General features: G+C 36.6%; 1 protein-coding gene across 1 annotated transcript in view; it reads left to right on the top strand.

The window, feature by feature from the left end:
• PELI2 (pellino E3 ubiquitin protein ligase family member 2) overlaps positions 1–18,801 on the top strand; it is a 154,785-nt gene that overhangs the window by 129,355 nt on the left and 6,629 nt on the right. Inside the window, exons 3-5 of the mRNA XM_012785602.3 lie at positions 3,887–3,988; positions 12,129–12,326; positions 13,912–14,100. Of these exons, the coding sequence (XP_012641056.2) occupies positions 3,887–3,988; positions 12,129–12,326; positions 13,912–14,100 (489 nt within the window). The remainder of the gene's footprint in view (positions 1–3,886; positions 3,989–12,128; positions 12,327–13,911; positions 14,101–18,801) is intronic.

The following is an 18,801-nucleotide window of genomic DNA, read 5'->3' as shown; positions in this document are numbered from 1 at the left end:
GGAAACAAATAAGACTGGACCTGTGTTTTGAGCTGCAGGCAGTGTTACGAGAGCGGAGTCAGCGACCCACCTTCTCGCCACAGCCCCACAGTAGAAAAGAGGACATAGGAGATCAGCATTGTCCACCTGACCAGCTGCAAGGCCAGTGTTCTTTACAGTGTTAAAGAGCCCAGTTTCTAGATTTGTGCTAGTGTTGTAAGATCACAACGTTATGTTACAATAATTGTGTTTGAACCAAATTATAGTGTGTGCCAAGAGAAGGCCCCACCCACTCTCCTTTCTGATATTTCAGAAACAGATTTCCAAACAGCATGGTGCCTTGGGGAAATTTTTATTTCCAAAGTACCTGAAATGATTGACTACAGATATTGACTTCGTAATTTTCTAGAAGCTGTATTTCTAAAAGTCATATTTTAAATGTTAAAAAAATATTGTTGGAAAATTGATTCTTCTAACCAAAAACAAAAACCCAAAAAGCTTAATGCCTTGTGTACTTACAGACTTCTCTGTAAGACTAGACCCAAGAAAGAAAGCAAAAATTTGATCTTAAGCTTAAATTTTCGTCTTAACTCCCCCCAACCACTTAAATCTGACCCTGCCCTAGACTTTAACAGGCAAACAAGATCATGTGAGCCCTAACTCACAGAACTGAAAGAAGTCCACATCTCTGCATTTATTTCTGAAGATGCTAGTTGGGTTTTTTTTTTTTTTTTTTTGAGACAGAGTCTCGCTTTGTTGTCCAGGCTAGAGTGAGTGCCGTGGCGTCAGCCTAGCTCACAGCAACCTCAAACTCCTGGGCTCGAGCGATCCTTCTGCCTCAGCCTCCCAAGTAGCTGGGACTACAGGCATGCGCCACCATGCCCGGCTAATTTTTTTTATATATATATCAGTTGGCCAATTAATTTCTTTCTATTTATAGTAGAGACGGGGTCTCGCTCTTGCTCAGGCTGGTTTTGAACTCCTGGCTAGTTGGGTTTTGACTGCCATGTTTTTGCTCCAAATCCCAGTCCTCATTTAAGTCTCAGTCTTTTCAGGCCAGCTCTTCACCATGCTTCTGCTTCCTGTGGGCGCAGCCTGTTTAGATCCTGGGGCATCGGCACTCAGGGTCCTTGTGTGGGCAGGACTCCTCTCCTGGCTTAGTTGTACTGGAGGGAAACCCCTGCCAGAACTGGAAGTGACTTTGAGGTGGACGTCACACTCATCCTGAAGTTCCTCAGCCACCCGGGCTGCAGAGGGTGCGTTATCCACTGCTGGGGAGCCATTCACCGCCTTCTGGGGACTTGTTTCTCCCACACAGTCTCCGTTCCCACTTCCCCATCCTCCCCAAATCCAGAGGCCTCCAATTCCTAGCCCGCAGCTAGGACTTTCTTTAAAAAGATGCAGAAAAAGTGCTTTCCTAACCCAAGAGCATTCACCTTTCCTAAGCCTAGCCATTCGCCTTTAGCAACATAAAAAAAGTGGCAGAAGTTTGAAATTATAACCTTTCTTTAAATGAGCTCCACATTCCAGGCCCCAAAGTACCAGTGCTTCCTTTCCGGTCTGGGCTTGGGCATGGGCATGGGCATGGGCAAGGCTTCCCCTTGCTGTGGGCAATTTCCAGGTATTGTGACACTGTCCCTGTAAATATCCTTTTTCATGTATTACATAGGCTTACATGAATAGTTTGGGTCACAAGAATATTTTTAGAATTAAACGCCATAGAAGGATTGTGTCCAGGGACAACATAGAGCCCATAAAATGGCCGTTTCTGGTGCTTCGCAAAGTGGCAAGGAGGTGTCTCTAGGGCCCCCTGCGCGGGGCCGTGCCAGGCACATCTCAGGGTGAGCACAGCGAGTCTTCCTAAGGCACTGACTTCCCAGCACATCTGGAAGAAATGTTTAAATATTAAAGCTAGCAAGCATATTCTGCAGTAGAAAACAAAATTTATAATTTAAGGTAAGATGTTTTAACCATGAGAAACTTTGTTTGAGGGCTGCTCCCTCAGACATATCCAAGGTTCGGGTAACTCTCTTCCAGTTCAGGCAACTTTGGTGGAAGTTTAAGAAACACCATACTTAAGAAAATACCGTCATACAAAAACATGTAACTTCTTAAAAGGTTTTCTGTTACAGTATTTGTTAATGCCTTGCTTTGCAGATAACTGACAAACTACAATCATTCTTATTTGATATAATAAGTGTATGCCAAGAAAGTTGTGTTTGAGTATTTGTAAATTGAATCCCTTTAAAATGCAATGGACACTTTTTAAGGAACCTTAAAATAAATTATTTTATAAATGATCACACCCCAATTATTAGTTTTGTAAATTTGACTTTAATAAATTATTTTTCTTAAAGTACATTTTTTACTGACTATAAATATCCACTTATTTTTTCAAATTGAATTTGTCCTAGCTTTATAGAGGTATAATTGACAAGTTAAAATTGTATATATTCAAGGTGTACAACATGATGATTTATTTGATACACATATACATTGTGAAATGATTGCCACAATTGTGAAATGATTGCCACAATTAAATTAATTAATACATGAATGATATCCACTTAAATTGGAAATAGTTCTTTGTAAATTTGGGAACGAATGTCACTACCGTTAAATTTACTGACTCAGACCAATGAAAATTTAGGATTATATTTGTTAGTGTTACTGAGTAATTTAAGAAGTATTTTTTAGATTCCTGACCATATTAAAGATATGTATTATTTCTAATACTTGTATTATCTTAATGACGCGAGTAGAATAAAACATTAGTTCAATCATGAAGTTCCTCAGGGCAGATTATTAAATAAGCATGAGATTAACCAGGCTAACTTCAAAGTTGATTTGGAATGTTGTACTCTTTACTGCTGTAAGCAATTATATTAGTCAAATATAAATGTTCAGTACATTTTCATTAACATGCTATATATGGCCATCTACTTCTGAATGCTTTCTTGTTCTTCATACAGTGTTGTCATTCAACAAATGCTTAATAGAAAGGCTTATTAAAGTTTTATTTATTATGCCTAATGTAAAAGAGTAAAAAATGAAGGTAAATTAGGTTAAAGTAGAATGGATAAAATGTAATTGAAATGATTTAGAGTCTAATTTACATCCATTTTTCTGTTAATTTAGAAATATTAAAAATACATGACCACAATTTAAGATGTGTTCAAATATATCATTATGGACAAAATAAAAGCAATATCTTTCTTACTATTTCTAAATTATTTGAAAAATATTAGCTTTTTCCAGTCTAAAAATAGGAAAAAACACTAAATTACCTACCTTATTTATTAATTCAATAAATATGTGGGTAAAGCAACTGCTTATACAAGATTAAAATGAGATATAAAACAGAGGGTAGATATAATTATCATTGGATAGGACAGTATTTATTATATAGAAATTGATAGTGCTTCAATGATTCTTTTACCATGCTTATAATCTCTATTGCCTAGGGAAAATAATAATAAAATAACAAAATGTCACTGACTTATGTTGTCTGAAATAAATTTTAAAATTTTAAATCACCGTATTAGTCTAAAAATGCGGTAATATGCGAGTTTAGGTAATATGGAGAAAGCATATCTTTTTCCTAAGAATGTCATTAAATCAAGTTTTGCAAACTAGTAAATTAACTTTGGTTTGATTTAAATAAAATAGTGTTCACATTAAGATAGACTAGTAAAACCAGAATTGTGAGCATTGGCTCCTCTGTGATTGGGGGACAGAGCACAGGGACAGGCGCTGGCTGTTTGTTAAATGCTGGCTGTTTGGGAAATGCTGGCTTGTGCTGGGTTTTTCTGGTAGAACGATGGCTCTTAACTACAAATAGAATTATGGTAAGTTGTTAAAATGTAATTTTAATGAGTTTTTATATATTTTTTAATTTCATTATTAGGCTATCAGCTGCAAAGGTCAACACAGTATATCCTACACTTTGTCCAGGAATCAGACTGTGGTGGTTGAGTACACACACGATAAAGATACGGATATGTTTCAGGTAACCTCTTTTCCTTTTTTGATAGAAATTTTAGCACATTTTTCCTGCAATGCTGTATTTTGATATGTAATCAGAACTTCCAGCACAGTATGTGGTGATGTCCGAGGGAAAGAGGTAAAGATGATATAAAAGTTATTCCTATTTGGTTTTTGAAAGATTAAGAAAAAACTTAATTCTTAAATTGTAGAAAGAAATTGTAAAGGCTGTCTTCTCTGATCTCATTGCAATAAAAATAGACATTAATAGCAAGAATAAAATATTTGAAAGCCAACCACTTTTAAAAGCCAACATAATCAGACTGCTTCCTAAACTAACAATTGAGTCACAAAGGACATCAAAAAAACTATATGACTAAGCCTTTTCTGAAATAACTATGGGAATAGTATATAGCAAAACTCATGAGCTGTGGCCAACATCTCACCCAGAAGAAAATGCCTTCAGTGCCCTCACTGTTAGAAAGGAAGGAAGGAGGGTGGGAGGAAAGAAGGAAAGAGGAGGGAAGGAAAATCGGGAACTAAGCATTTATCTCAAGAAGTTCTTTTTAAAAAAATGACAGTAATTAAGAAGTACAGGATGACTTCAGGAATAGTTTTAGTGGTATATAATAGAAAGGAGAAGGAAAGAAATAATTTAGAAATTCATCAGTTAATGAATTTACAAAGAGGAGAATTAATATATTTGGTACTTAAAACAACAGAAAATTAAAATTTAGACTAATAACAAAAAAAGAAAACATAAGTGGGAAACAATGAGATACCTTTGCATTTTCATATAGAAAGTTATATTATTACATAAATGATATTGAAACAAATGCCAAAAAATATTATAGATACTAATGTCATGCTCTGTGCCAAAATAAATTATAGAGATTAAACATTTAAATGTAAAAATGAAGGAACAAAAAAGTCCTAGAACAAAATTTATGTGAATTCATATTCTTCAAGTGGGAAAAAATAAATAATAAATGAAGAAATAGATTTTACTTTACATATCTTAGCCTCTTTCTAAATGTCAAAAAAATTAATAGATACAATTTAGGCAACAAATCAAGTAGACAAAGGATTGATACCTGTAATATATTAATCACTTTTCCCATATTTAAAAAACCAACAAAGAACAAAATATGTAATTCTCAAAGGAATATAGAAGGCCAGTAAATATATAAAGATGATTTTTTAAATACCAAATAAATTAATAATAAAATACTCATTATTACCTATTAATAATATAGCACTGTAAAACATTGTATGGAATTAGTACTCCTGGTGGGACTGGGAATTGGTGCAGCGTTTCTATAGGGCAGCATTGTGGTGTCACCAGCAATGTAAACAGTCAGACCCACTGACCCAGTAATTCTACCTTTAATAATTTTTGCCTTTAACATTTAAGGAATATGAAGAAAGATTTAACCAGAAAGATGTTCATTACAGTGTTGTATATACTAATAAAAAACTAGAAATAAATCTAGACTTCCAGCAGTAAATAAGAATGGTTGTGGTATGGTACATTTAAGTCCAAAACACCATGTAGCCATTTCATGATTATTAAATGGGATATACAATAAAATAAGTGAAAAAAGGCATATGTCCATTCCAAACTGTATTTTTTATATGCACACACAACATATATGAAAGAGAGGTGGAACTAAAAAGAAATGTCCTGGCTCTTTCACTCTGTTTTCTATGTCATCATGATCTGCATGCCTAACCTGGACCATCAGCATCAGTACTTTTGATCAAGAAAGAAGGAAAATGTTATATTTTTTAAAAATATCAATATTAGTTGTGAACTTCACCTCAGACTGATAAGAAGAACCAGCCTGAAGCAAACTTTTCTTCTTCCTCTAAACTTTCTCTCAAAATTTGGGGGAAATATTTATTTTTCTTTGTGTTCATCAAATTAAAAATTAATAGTGAAAATAATATAAAGTAGCTATCTGGAAAAGAAAAGTTATATCAGCATCCCATACCATAAAATTTCAACTAGGTTGAAGATGTAAAGATTTTTTTTTTAATTAAGTAAAGGTATTAGAAGAAAATGGGGGGATTATCCTGTAACTTAAAGTAAGGAAGAACTTTCTAACTATGAGACAAAACCCACAAACCATATAAGAAATGATTGATACCTTTTGTTTTTTTAGAAAGGTAAATTTTTGTGTGGCCAAAATATAATAAGGTAAAAATAAAAGACAAATGGCAAATGGGGAAAATATTGGCAATTCTTATCACAAACTGTTAATATTCCAAATATAACAAGGTACTCATGGCAATCACTAAGAAAAAGACATACAATTAAATAGATGAATGGGGATAGGATTTAAAAGTTCATCAGAAAAGGAAAATACATAGCTCTTAAACAAAAGAAAATATGCTCAACCTCACTTATGAAAAGAGAAATATGAATTAAAATTACATAGAGATACTACTTTTCACTTATCAGACTGGCAGAAATCCAAAAGGTTTTATTGAAGTTGTGAGTAAAACAGAGACTCTCCTACATCCTATAAATTGGTATAATCTTTGCAGGGTAGTGATTTAGAAATACCTATGAAAAATACAAAATGTGTGCATGGTTTGACTCAGCTCTTCCTAGAAAGTAACCCCAGAGATATCCTTATATACATGTAAAATGTTGTTTGTACAAAGTTATTACTTAAAGCATTACTTAATAGGAAAAGATTGGAAGCAACCTAAATGCCCTTCAGAAGGGGACCAGTTCAGTAAAGTTGGGTACAGCTATTCAGTGAGTCTGCCAGTTTATTTATAATTAAATAAATTATTTATTTAACAATAAATAAATATTTTATTGTTATATTATTATTTTTATTTATTATATTATTATTTTTATAAACAATAAATTTATTAAATAAATTGAGTAATAGTGATAGTATTATATTCAGTTAAGGTTAATGTTAAATATTAATAAATTAATATTAAATATTTGAATATTACATTAATTATTAAATGTTAAATTAGTATTGTTAAATGGTTTAAATAATGCTTATATGCATTAGAAATCTCCAAAAGGATAAACAAGGCATTAATGAAGCAGTTGCTTTTGTAGGGAAGGAGATTGGGCAGGTCACATTACAGGGAGATGTTTTATACTTTTTGATTTTGGAACTATGTGAGTATATTAGCTATTTTTTAAAAATTAACAATCCTAAACAGATAGATGAAAGCCAGACATAGTCATAGTCATAGTCATAGATATAAAAACAGTTATTTAAGCACCAATTTGAACTCAAGAGTAAGATTTACCATATTTGGGCAAATTTTTTTTTTTTTTTTGCAAGGGTGAGAGCCTAGCAACTTGGACATTGCAGTCTTTTTTCAAAATTTTTTTAGTTTAATAGATTTAAGGGGTACAAGATGAATTCTATTACATGTATATATTGCATAGTGGTAGAGTCTAGGCTTTTGGTGTACCCATCAGCTGAGTAATATATATTGTAATGGGCAAAATCTTAACAGTGGTTTACTCTCCATGCCATTCCATTATGTAATCTTCTAAATGTCTTTTCTTCTTATTCTACCAAACAAAATCTTTTCCTAAATAAGTAAATGTATATACTTACCTTGGTATTTTTATGGAACCTCATGTTGATTTTTAACACTTAACAAAATTATGCATTTTCAATTTATAAGATTTTTTTTCACTACTTTATAGCAGGAAAGATTGCTAAGATTTTTTTTTACCAGTAATAAAGATTTATAAGATTTTTTGCATAGAGAAGATTCTTAATACTAAAAAAGTGAATCAAGAATATTTCACAACTGTCAGTGATACCTTTTTACCACTTAAAATCAACAACTTACTATGATGACACATATGTAATAGGTATGTCAAGCACTAGTAAAGTGTGAGACATTGAATTCCTTTCAGGAACATCTTGTTTCTTAGTCATTTTTCAAAGTTTCATGTAGTATTCTTTAGTGACATGTTGTGACATAGTGTACTCTTCACTGTTGTATAATCACATTTTACTCATATTGTTCACTTTCTTTTTTCTCATCTCTGCAAAATGAATTGAAGATTTAATTGAACTGTTTCAGCTTCCTATTATTAACTTCTAAGTGCTTTATGCATATTCTCTATTTTGTCATGAAGAATATCAAAACACTGAAGAATTAATGAAATTAGTAATTTTTAAACTGCAAGTTCATAGCAGTGAAGAATACAATGACTGAGCACAGTTTGGAGCTACTGCTTTGATTCATGCTAAAGCACCAGCAGTTTTACCCACCATTGCCTTAGTACCATTCATGCAAAGATCAACTCGGTGGAAAAGGCAATTGGAATCTTCGTATTACTATGAAAGCAATTTCTGCTTCAAGGACCTGGCCCCCTTGACAGGGTCTCAGGGTCTCCCACTGAGCAGAAAGCACTACAACATTCCCATTTTGCAGGTGTGGACCTCAATGTGAAGGGCTGTTCATTTTAGCCATTCCCATTAAAATGACTTCTAGGTTGAGTATTTAAAAGTAGAACATTAGAATGGACTGAAAAAGGTCTTGTTGGATCTGAATTTAAGGGATCAATTAAGTGTGATAGAAGTCTGAGTTAATATAATCAGAATAAGATTTTGTTAATTTGATTATGTTGTCTAGGAAGAGAACAGAAAGAGTAGGGAAGGGAGCTATTTACCAACTAGCCTAGAAGTGTTTCATTATTTGAATACCAGATACTGATGTACTATGCTCATTAAAGCCCTGGATTTAGCAATATATTGATTGTTGGAACCTTATCATGAGTGGTTTCAATAGAGTTGTGGAGAAGGAAGCCCAATTGAAGTGGGTTGAGAAGGGAAGTTAAAGAGATGGGTAAGGAAAGGGAGGAAGTAACTAGTGACAGGTTTTCCAAGAAGTCCTGCTGTTAAGTGAATCAGAGAAATGGGGCTAGAGCTTGCGGGTTGCTTGCAGACAAAGGAGAGCATTTTTAAAGAAGGTAGACTATTTCAGAGCAGGGCCACTCAAATCGTGCTCTGCCAAGCAGCGAAGTATTTGTTAACATGCAGAATGAGATGAGTACCGAAATTGAGAGGAGGCATTTGGTAACTTTTATAGGCACTTGGTGTTGCTGAAACATCCACGCCAGATGATCATTTTTCTAGTAATTATTTTTATTGTATTTTTTAAAGGTATCAGTAACAGGTTGAAATTTTAAAAATAAAAGAAAATGATAACAAAAAATAGTTCTTAGAGTTTGATAAGCTCTAGAATGTGTTTGAGAGCTGATGGCATGATCCAGTGGAGAGGGAGAAATTGATTCAGGAGAGAAAAGGGATAATATTAGGAGCAAATTACTTGAGAAAGGAGAATATTGGGACACCAGGCATTAGTGGAGAGATTACTCTTGAATAGGAGCAACAATATTTCATTCTTACTATAGGAGGGAAGTCAGAAAATAAAGGTGCAGATGCAGGGAGATGGGGAGAGAGAGATTGCGGGGGGAAATGAGGAAGGCCCCTCCTGGTGCTTCAGTATCATCTTATGTGTCCTGGCTTCAACTGATATCCAGGCAAACCCAGACTTTTCTTACATATGTAAAATTTTAAGTACTGAATGGAGTAAAATTCTCACTATAGCCACTATATGAATAGCCACTATATCAGCACTCTATGAATATCAGATGAAATTCAGAAGCATCTTTGCTGATTTACTATATGAATATCAGATGAAATTCAGAAACATCTTGGCTTGTCTACATGACTGCCTTTCAAATAGTGTAGAGTTGATCCAATAGTCAAAAAAAACCTGCAGGCTGCAAGTTTTCCACATTGAGTGATTTTTCAGTAGGAACATAACTTAGATTTTTTTTTCCTGGCAAAAGCAACATGAAGCTCATGTCCCAAAGTATAAAATTTTACTGGCGCTCTGTAGATTTAAATGGAAGTGAACTGATAAACAAATCTTATATGACCAATCAGATAAGTGTCATGACTTAAAATCATGGATCCTAGTGTTGTGTTCCACTTAGAAGAAAATTTCTTGTTTTATAGTCAATTTCAGTTAATTCATCAAGACATTAATTTGATACATTTGGTTGAAGCCAGAATGTGGTTCTTCTAGAAGAGAGTAATTTCTGTAAGCAAGAAGAAACAGTTGTGGGACATTTTAGAAGATGACGGTTTTAGCTTTGAGCTTATAAGAGTATGAAAAGTCTTTTCCTTCTGCTTTGGAGGTTGACAGAAATGCGGACAGAGACTGTGTCATTGTGAAGGCCCCAGATTTTGTGAGATGTCCAGGGAATTTTAGAACTTTTTACATTTCACTCCTAAACTTCATTGGATGCAGGTTCAGAATGGGCTTGTTCCCAAGTATGGAGTAGGCTTTATTTTTTTCCTTATACTTTTCTGTATTTGTAAAATATTCTGCAGTAAGTATTTGTTACTTTTCTAATTAAAAAAAAAAAAAAAGCTTTGTAAAAAGATTAGAGCAGTCTGAATCAATAGAGCTTCTGAATCACACACCCAGTTTTTAAATAAATCCAGCAGAGGGAAGATTTTGCAACTTTAGAAAGATGAATTATATGATATGATTTTATAATACTCTAATGTAGATTTTATGTTGCATTTTTAAACAAGCTATATGTTTTCTAAACCTGAAATGCATGCATTAAAGCAGTATGCATCTGTTTAAGTTGATGATTTTCAGTGAAACTAATGGTTTAGTTTATTCCAGGCACATTTCATTAGGACAAGAAATTAATGGTTACAAAAAACAAGGAGAAATATATGTCTGTTTTCTGTTGGTTTTATAGAGATAGTCTGTGCACGAGAATGTATATGTGAGATTTATAAAAGAAATTTAAAAATATTTCCAGGAAGCAAGCAGAGCTAAGTGATACAAGATTTTTTTGTTCACTTTATTCACTTGGATAAAAAAAGTATTACATTGCCTGTAGAATTTTGAGATCAGAATAAAAATGTCTTGGAAATTGACTTTTGGGAGCCTTATATGTATACATCTCAAGGCTCTCTTCATTCCTCTCATTTGAAGCTTTGGAATCAAAGTTACTATTGGTAGGAGAGAACATTAATATCATATTTAGCAAGAAAGTATTCATTTACATATAAATGATTTTAACTGAAGTCTCTTGGGCACATAAAACATATATCATTGTTTTCCAGTTAGAGATTTCATAGAATAGCATTACATAAAATTTTTAATATTTCATCTTGAGGATTTCCTTGTTTGTAAACTAATACTTTTCCTAATTCACAAGAGAGAGCAATATCGAATTTATTGAATAGGAAAAGTTATGTTGGAACTCTAAGACCTTCCTAATGAAATGTATTCTTTCTGTCAGTGTTTAAATCTTACAAGGGAAAGTAAGCCAATATATTATTGGCAACTTTTTAGACTTCCCCAAGAGAGTTTTTTAAAAATCCAAACCTGAAATTGCCAAGACCAGCTTTTAAAATCTTTTGTTTGACTACATCCCAAACTTTGGGCCAATTTTGTGTCATTCTCATATACACTGTGTACTGATAATAGCTGTTTTATCTCTCTATCTGGATAGGGCTGTTCAGTGCTGTGAGTCACTGTTGCATTTACTTAGGGAAAAGCATTCTCTGGAGCTGGGCAAGAGAGTGGGAGGCAAGAATTCCTTTATTTATTTAAAATCTTGCGCTTTTTTCCACCTGGAAATAGAAAAAAAAAAGAATAGTTTGCTGTGAAAGTATTTCTTCCTGGATCCAAGAGATAAAAACTAGGTATGGCAGCAGATCTAATCTTTTCCTCTTAATTGAGCTTTCTCTTAATACTTAAAATATGATGGACTAATCAATGGGCATAAAGTTTCACTTAAACAAAATGAATAATTTTTAGAGATCTATACAGCATTGTGCCTACAGTCAACAGTTACTGCATGTGTGCTCACATATTTAAGATGGTAGATCTCATATTGTATTCTTACTACAATAAAATTATAAAGTAAATATTTTTTAAATCTGATGGTTGGTTGTCATACCAACCATCTGTTAGTTAAATAGAAAAAGGAACAGAACCGAAAGTTTATCATTAAATTCTGACCCTCAAAGCAGAGATAGCGAATGTTAAAAGCGATACCAAGCACCCATTTGCGGGAAGCTGGCATTTTCCAAGTGGATCATGAGTGCTGCATTTGGTCTATGTAGGTGGGCAGATCAACGGAAAGCCCTATCGACTTCGTCGTGACGGACACGATTTCTGGAAGTCAGAACAACGATGAAGCCCAGATCACACAAAGCACCATATCCAGGTTTGCCTGCAGGATCGTGTGTGACAGGAATGAGCCTTATACAGCACGGATATTCGCAGCCGGATTTGACTCTTCCAAAAACATATTTCTTGGAGTAAGTGCTATTAATAAGTTCATTGTTCCAAGAAAAACATCCATTGTTATAACATAGAAAATGGGGGCAAAGAAATTTACTTTACATGTTGTCTCCAGTTAGATTTTGAGATTTCGGTTTTCAAGTAGCTAGTTTGAAAAGCTGTCATTAAAATTCTGAAAATTATTAAAGCATTACTTATTTGTTATAATATGTACAGTAATTACTTTGTTTAAAGTGTGTGTATTAACATTGTGCATAATGTATTTATGGTAGTTAAGAGGTTTGTTTCAGAGGGAAAATGGCCAGTTCTAGATCAGAAGGACTTAAAGGAAAATGTTAGTGAGTTATTTATTCATGGGAAAATGTCATATTGAGTGTTCGCTGTGTCCTCTACTGGGTGTTATCAGTATAGTATCACAGAGAACAAAACATATTAAAACCCCCTGCCTTTGTACGGTTTCCTTGTAAATGAACCCAAAAGTTTTAGTGAATATCCAGTTTTAATATAATTCTCTTTTGAACTGGGATATTTTTACAAGAAAAAAGAAAACACTCAAAATGGTCTAAAGCAAACAATAAATAAAAAAAATATTGTCCCACATAGTAAGAAGCGCCAAGGAAGGCCAGCTCCAGGGTTGGATCTCTCAGGAGCTCTGAGACATCCAGGGCCCCGGGTTCTTCTGTCTTGCCCTCTGCCACTCATAGCACACGAGCTTCCTCAGGGGAGGTCTTGCCACGGCCCAAAGCTGGCCACTGCACTTCTGACGTCCCCTAATGTTTGGCAACTTCTAGCCAAAGAAGAGGTGGCAGAGGCACTGTTTCTTCCTTATCTCTTCTGAAAGCAAAGAAACCTTTGCCTGAATCCTTGGAGAGACGTCACCCCTGTCTCATTGGCCAGAACCCAGTCACGTGTCCACCCCTGAACCAGTCCTCAGGAAGGGGCAGGGGTGATGGTTCTCCCTAAGCAGCGTCTACCCCCAGTCAGGTGCACAGTCTGGGCCTCGTCACCAAGGTGTGGGGGGACTGTGGTGCAGGCACCAGGAGTGTCTGTCCTGCCGTTATGTCGTGCTGCCCATGCTGTCCACCTTTGCGGGTGTAGTCGGTGTGAAAACATAATGGCCACAACTTGTTGGCTTAACCTTTTTTGAGTTTTGTACCTTTAACATAAAGTCATTTTTTTAAATGACTGTTCTTTCTTCTGTTTCCCAATAACAAGTACATGTGAAGCATTTTTAGACAGTAGGATAAGAGCACCATACAAGTACAACTGAAGAAAGAGAACATACTAGATTCTTGGAGCCCCACAGGGGTGCTGGGAGGGTAAAAAGAACGCCTGAGGGAGAAACGCAGGCATCAGTTTTTTAAAGCTCTCGAGATGAATATAATGTGTATCCAGTGATAAATCATTCATCTGTTTTAGCACTTCTTTTATATTGTCAGAATAATTGCATATTATATCCTTGTGACTATTAGCTTTAGATAGAAGATGAAAATTGTCACCTTCCTCCCTTCTGCCCCTATAATATTTTAAAGAAATTCCAGAATCTCTTCAGCTTGAAGGCCATCTTAGCAGTCGTTCTCTGTTCCATGTTGTGTTCTCCAGGAAAAGGCAGCAAAATGGAAAAACCCCGACGGCCACATGGATGGGCTCACGACAAATGGTGTCCTGGTGATGCACCCAAGGGGGGGCTTCACCGAGGAGTCCCAGCCCGGGGTCTGGCGCGAGATCTCTGTCTGTGGGGATGTGTACACCTTGCGGGAAACCAGGTCGGCCCAGCAGAGGGGAAAGCTGGTGAGTGGGCTTCACTCTGGAAAATGTACCAGACCACAAAAACCTAAGTCAAGGACTGTCATCCCTCACCGCAGTTCATAACCTTTGTGCGGGTTCAAGCGCCGTGTGCCATAACCAAGGAGAACGGGAATTCTACAAGCACCCGAGAGTTAGAGGGACTTGGCCTTATTTCCTTTAAGTTTGTCCCATAGTGTACGTAAATTATCTTCTGTTACTTACCACCTTAAGAGCATAATCTTTTATTGTATACCTCCCCACAAAATTCTACTTAAATTCACTATAAGGAGAATAAACTCATTTTTATTATAAAAACTTTACTGGTTTGGGCCGGGCGCGGTGGCTCACGCCTGTAATCCTAGCTCTCTGGGAGGCCGAGGTGGGTGGATTGCTCGAGGTCGGGAGTTCGAAACCAGCCTGAGCAAGGAGCGAGACCCCGTCTCTACTATAAATAGAAAGAAACTAATTGGCCAACTAATATATATAGAAAAAATTAGCCGGGCATGGTGGCTCATGCCTGTAGTCCCAGCTACTTGGGAGGCTGAGACAGAAGGATCGCTTGAGCCCAGGAGTTTGAGGTTGCTGTGAGCTAGGCTGACGCCATGGCACTCACTCTAGCCTAGGCAACAAAGCGAGACTCTGTCTCAAAAAAAAAAAAAAAAAACTTGTTTGGAAAAATCCTGAGCTAAGACCAATTGGCGAAAATTATGAATTAAAGAATTTTTTACTAGACTTTCTGGAATCCTAAGAAATAATTAAGTTAGCTTTTTTTCCCTTGAGCTCATAGTCATAAATTAACACAGAATTCTCTATATTGTCCACCAAAAAGATAGTTAAAACTTTTACTTACAGTGATTCATATTCTGCATTGACCTGCCTTATTAATATCTTCCTGTAAATATCACCATTTAGCATCATGTACTAAAGCAGTTGGTTTTTTAACCCTTTCTTCTGTGAAGAATAATTATAATACCTTAAATGGGAAACTTTGGGTTTCTGATTTTGCCACAGCCACGTGGCACAGCCACTGAAAGATTCTTAGTAAACTGTCCATTCTCGTGCTTTTGATTATGGGGTAGAAGCTAGAACAAGAGAACAAATGTCTTTTTTCTAGAAGCTAGAAAAGGGAGTTCTTCAAAACTCCTGTAGAAAAATGTATAGGGAATAGAGCATGCACCCTAGCACTTTCCAGAGAGAAAGAGGGTCACCAAATATTTCTAAGCTGGAAAAAGAAGATAGGGGGCTGTTTCACTAACCTGGTTTGCTGTCCTCTGCTGGATGGTTTTGTTCAGGGCAGTATTACTTTTCTATCTCTGTTATACTGGTATTTGGCTACAGGCACAGCTTCTGCACTGTACAGTAAAGCCAAGTCTTTTGGAGCATCATGGCTGAATAAAATATGAAAAGCACTTTCTAAGAAAGGCCAAGCAAACTCAATAAATTTTGGTTAAACATTTTCAAAAAATTGTAAATAGGGAAGGAACTGTGAAAGCAGTTTTTCCAAATAACTGTTTCTGACCATCAGATGGTTTTACACAAAACTGACCTGGATTGGTGAACTGATTATTCATCGTAATAGCAAGAGTACAGAGTCAGTGACTGGCTGCTGGGCGCAGGCATGCGTCAACATTTCAGACATCAGCTCACCTAATCTGCACAGCAGCCTTTTAAGGGAAGGGGAATCATCCCCATTTCATGGATGAGGACAATGTGGCAGAGAGAAGTCAAATACTGCCCGGCGTCACAGAGTTAGAAGGTGGCAGCAGATGGGATTCAAACTCAGGTCTCCCTGATGGAGAGTCCAGATGCCTGATTACTACTCTGTACCATCTTGTGGGGAGCCACACGACTCTCACCTGAAATGGTTACGCCAGAGCATCTGCCTCCCCAGGTGTGAAGCCCACACAGGAATCCGTGGCAGGCTTGTTTGTCCCAGAGGGCTTATCACAGGGTGAGTTTCTTGTCCACACTGGTTATTGTTTGTGTAGTGACCCAGCTCAGACAGCTGTGTGTGCCAGAGAATTTTACAATGCTACTGAAAAGAAAGAACTCCAAAAATGGCTTGTATTAATGGGTTGTGTTAAATACAGAAACTAATTTTGAAGTTAGTCCCTGTGAGTTACACTTAGATCTTTGTGAAATTGTGCTGTGCTGTTCGATAGCATGCTGTTAACCTGGCCAGTAAGAAAGGTTCCCATCAGTCTGACCTTGGGCTTGTGGGAGACTAAACAGATATATCCTCCTGCACTGTGAAACCTCTGGGGAACGGCTTGTCGCGGCCTGCGAGGAAAGCCTGCTGATTCTTCGAGCTTCGGTTTCAATTCGTGGCTCTTTGGTCCCATACATGTTGCTAGTAGCATTTGATATATATTATGACTCTCTGGAGATTAGATTCTGGGGACAGTCTCTGGCAGTACTTGTCATTTGCGGTCCAATACAGAAATATAGGACATAAAGTGAGCTACTGAAAGTCCCAAAATATTGGTTTGTTATAACAGCTGTAGATGCCCCTGCTTCTCACAGTGTGGAGGTAGTACTGGTAGAAAATTATGTATTAATATCATACTCAGCATTTAATATGAATTAATACACTAATGTGTTTTTAACAAATTGCCATGCTTTTTCATTGTTACAGCAAATGATGGAACCTTAGTACTTTGTTTAATCAACGAAATTCATTAAATGTGGGGGAAATATCTTTTCAGGCACTTAATCCCCTGAATAAATAAATAGGTGAATAGACTTTGAATTGTGTCCTACTCATTTAGCTAGTTAATGACAACATATGGTAACATTTATAATACTCTAGAAGTCTAGGAGTCCCTTGAGTATTTTATTAAATTATATTTGAGGTATTTTATTAAACTATACTGGCTTTGTATAAAATTAAGTAAATTTGGTTAAATAGATTTGCTTACCTAATTTTAGGAAACATAAAAATAGCAATAGAGTTACTATGTGCAGGCTCTACAAAGTGCTTTACATTAATTCTCTCTCAGGTGTTGCTTAAAACAACCTATGAGGTCAGTGTTGTTGTTGTTCCCATTTACAGATAAGGAAACCTGAGTTTTAAAATGTTAGTCACTTACTAATAAGTGGTAGACGGGAGTTTGATGTCTCTACATTGTGCTTGGCGGATATGTAGGTACCATTGTGTTTTAACTGTCTCTTCCACAACAGACTCAGTCTCTGTGCCTGCACTTAGCTTTTCTTTTTTGGTAGAATTTAAAAAATAAAATCCAAATCCATGCTTCTACACAGTGGCTAAGAGTATATCTTCACCATGTGACCTCCTGCATACGGTATTCTAGAGAAAAACTACATGTTTTGTTCACAGGTAGAGATAGCACACAAGAAATAAAAGTTAAGAGGGGAAACAGGCTAATTTTTGAGCAGCCATTTTATGTTAATGGTTTCGAAATCAGGCCACCAGGTTTAAGTTCTGATTTCACAACTTAGTAGCTCTGTGGTCTTAAATCAGTGACTTACCTCTCTATGCTTGGCTTCCAAATCCATTAAATTAGAATAGTATTGCTACACATCTTATAGGATTGTTATGGGAACTAAGTCCAGTACCTGAAAAGGAGTAGATCAGTGTTGTACACAGTAATGCTCCAAAATTGGTTAGTTGTTACTACAAAGCAGAGGCCAGGAGCTGGGATCTGGCAGTGAACACCAACCAAATCCAGGGCTCTGCCCTCAAGTGTGTAGTCTGGAGAAGGTCGCAGATTAGGCAGCAAATCATTAGATCAACAGATATTGTGTGATGAGCACAGTTGTGGAGACAGTACTGGAAGGTACTGGAGACCCTCAGAGAGACACCTGCCCTAGATGTGGGAGTCAAGAGAACGTGGAAGATAAAGACCATAGACCCCTCATTTATGATGAGACTTTATTGTTTACCAAGAAGTACCCTGCAGGGAGGAGAGAGGGAGTTGTCCAACGGCCAGAGGCAGGGCCACCACCAAATCTCAGTTTCTTACCACTTCGAGATTGTTCTTTGACAGGGCTACATCCTGAGCTGAGACCTCCTCTGAGGATAGCCTGTGGTCAGCCAGGGAGGGGAGCTGGAGTACTCCCAGGGGAACCATGGGTACTCAGTGTGATGATGGGGTGGGGAGGGGGCTTCAGCAAACTTACAGAAGGCTGTTTGGATGGGGTCATAATGTTTGTCCTGAAGAGTATTAAGATGTATCATTTTATCGGGACTTTAACTTTTTCTACCTGCTAATATTTGGTACTTTCTTATTAGGAAGGGGCTGATTTCTCCATTCAGGGAAAACTTCCAGGGCACAGTGACATCCCAGTGAGACCTGAACAATGACTAAGAGTTCCCTAGCTTAGGACTCGAGCTAGAGTGTGGGGGTTGGGTTGGAATATTCTAGGCAGAGGCTGCCTTTGCACCTGCTATGCGAAATCCAGGTCCGTGAGTTCATGGACTCCACTCCCTCCGGCTCAGCGTGGGGCAGTCCTGGTTCTCAGAAGAGTTACAGCCAGAGAAGTTGAGTGGGTGCATTGGGAATGACCTTTCAAACATGTTAAGAAGTTTGGGCTTTATCTTGAGGGCCGTGGAAAACCAACGAGGTCTTTGAACCAAATATTGACATTTCTGGTTCTTTCCATTCCTCACTCTTTGCTTCACACAGTTCTTTTTCTCCACTCCAACCTCAATTGAGTGCCCCCCTGGCTGTGTGCTCAGTCCTC

The sequence above is a fragment of the Microcebus murinus genome, chromosome 6 (genome assembly GCF_040939455.1).
Source record: "Microcebus murinus isolate Inina chromosome 6, M.murinus_Inina_mat1.0, whole genome shotgun sequence".
In the NCBI taxonomy this organism is placed as follows: domain Eukaryota; kingdom Metazoa; phylum Chordata; class Mammalia; order Primates; family Cheirogaleidae; genus Microcebus; species Microcebus murinus.
Note: the sequence above shows the minus strand (reverse complement) of the source record. Positions and strands in the feature narration are given on the sequence as shown.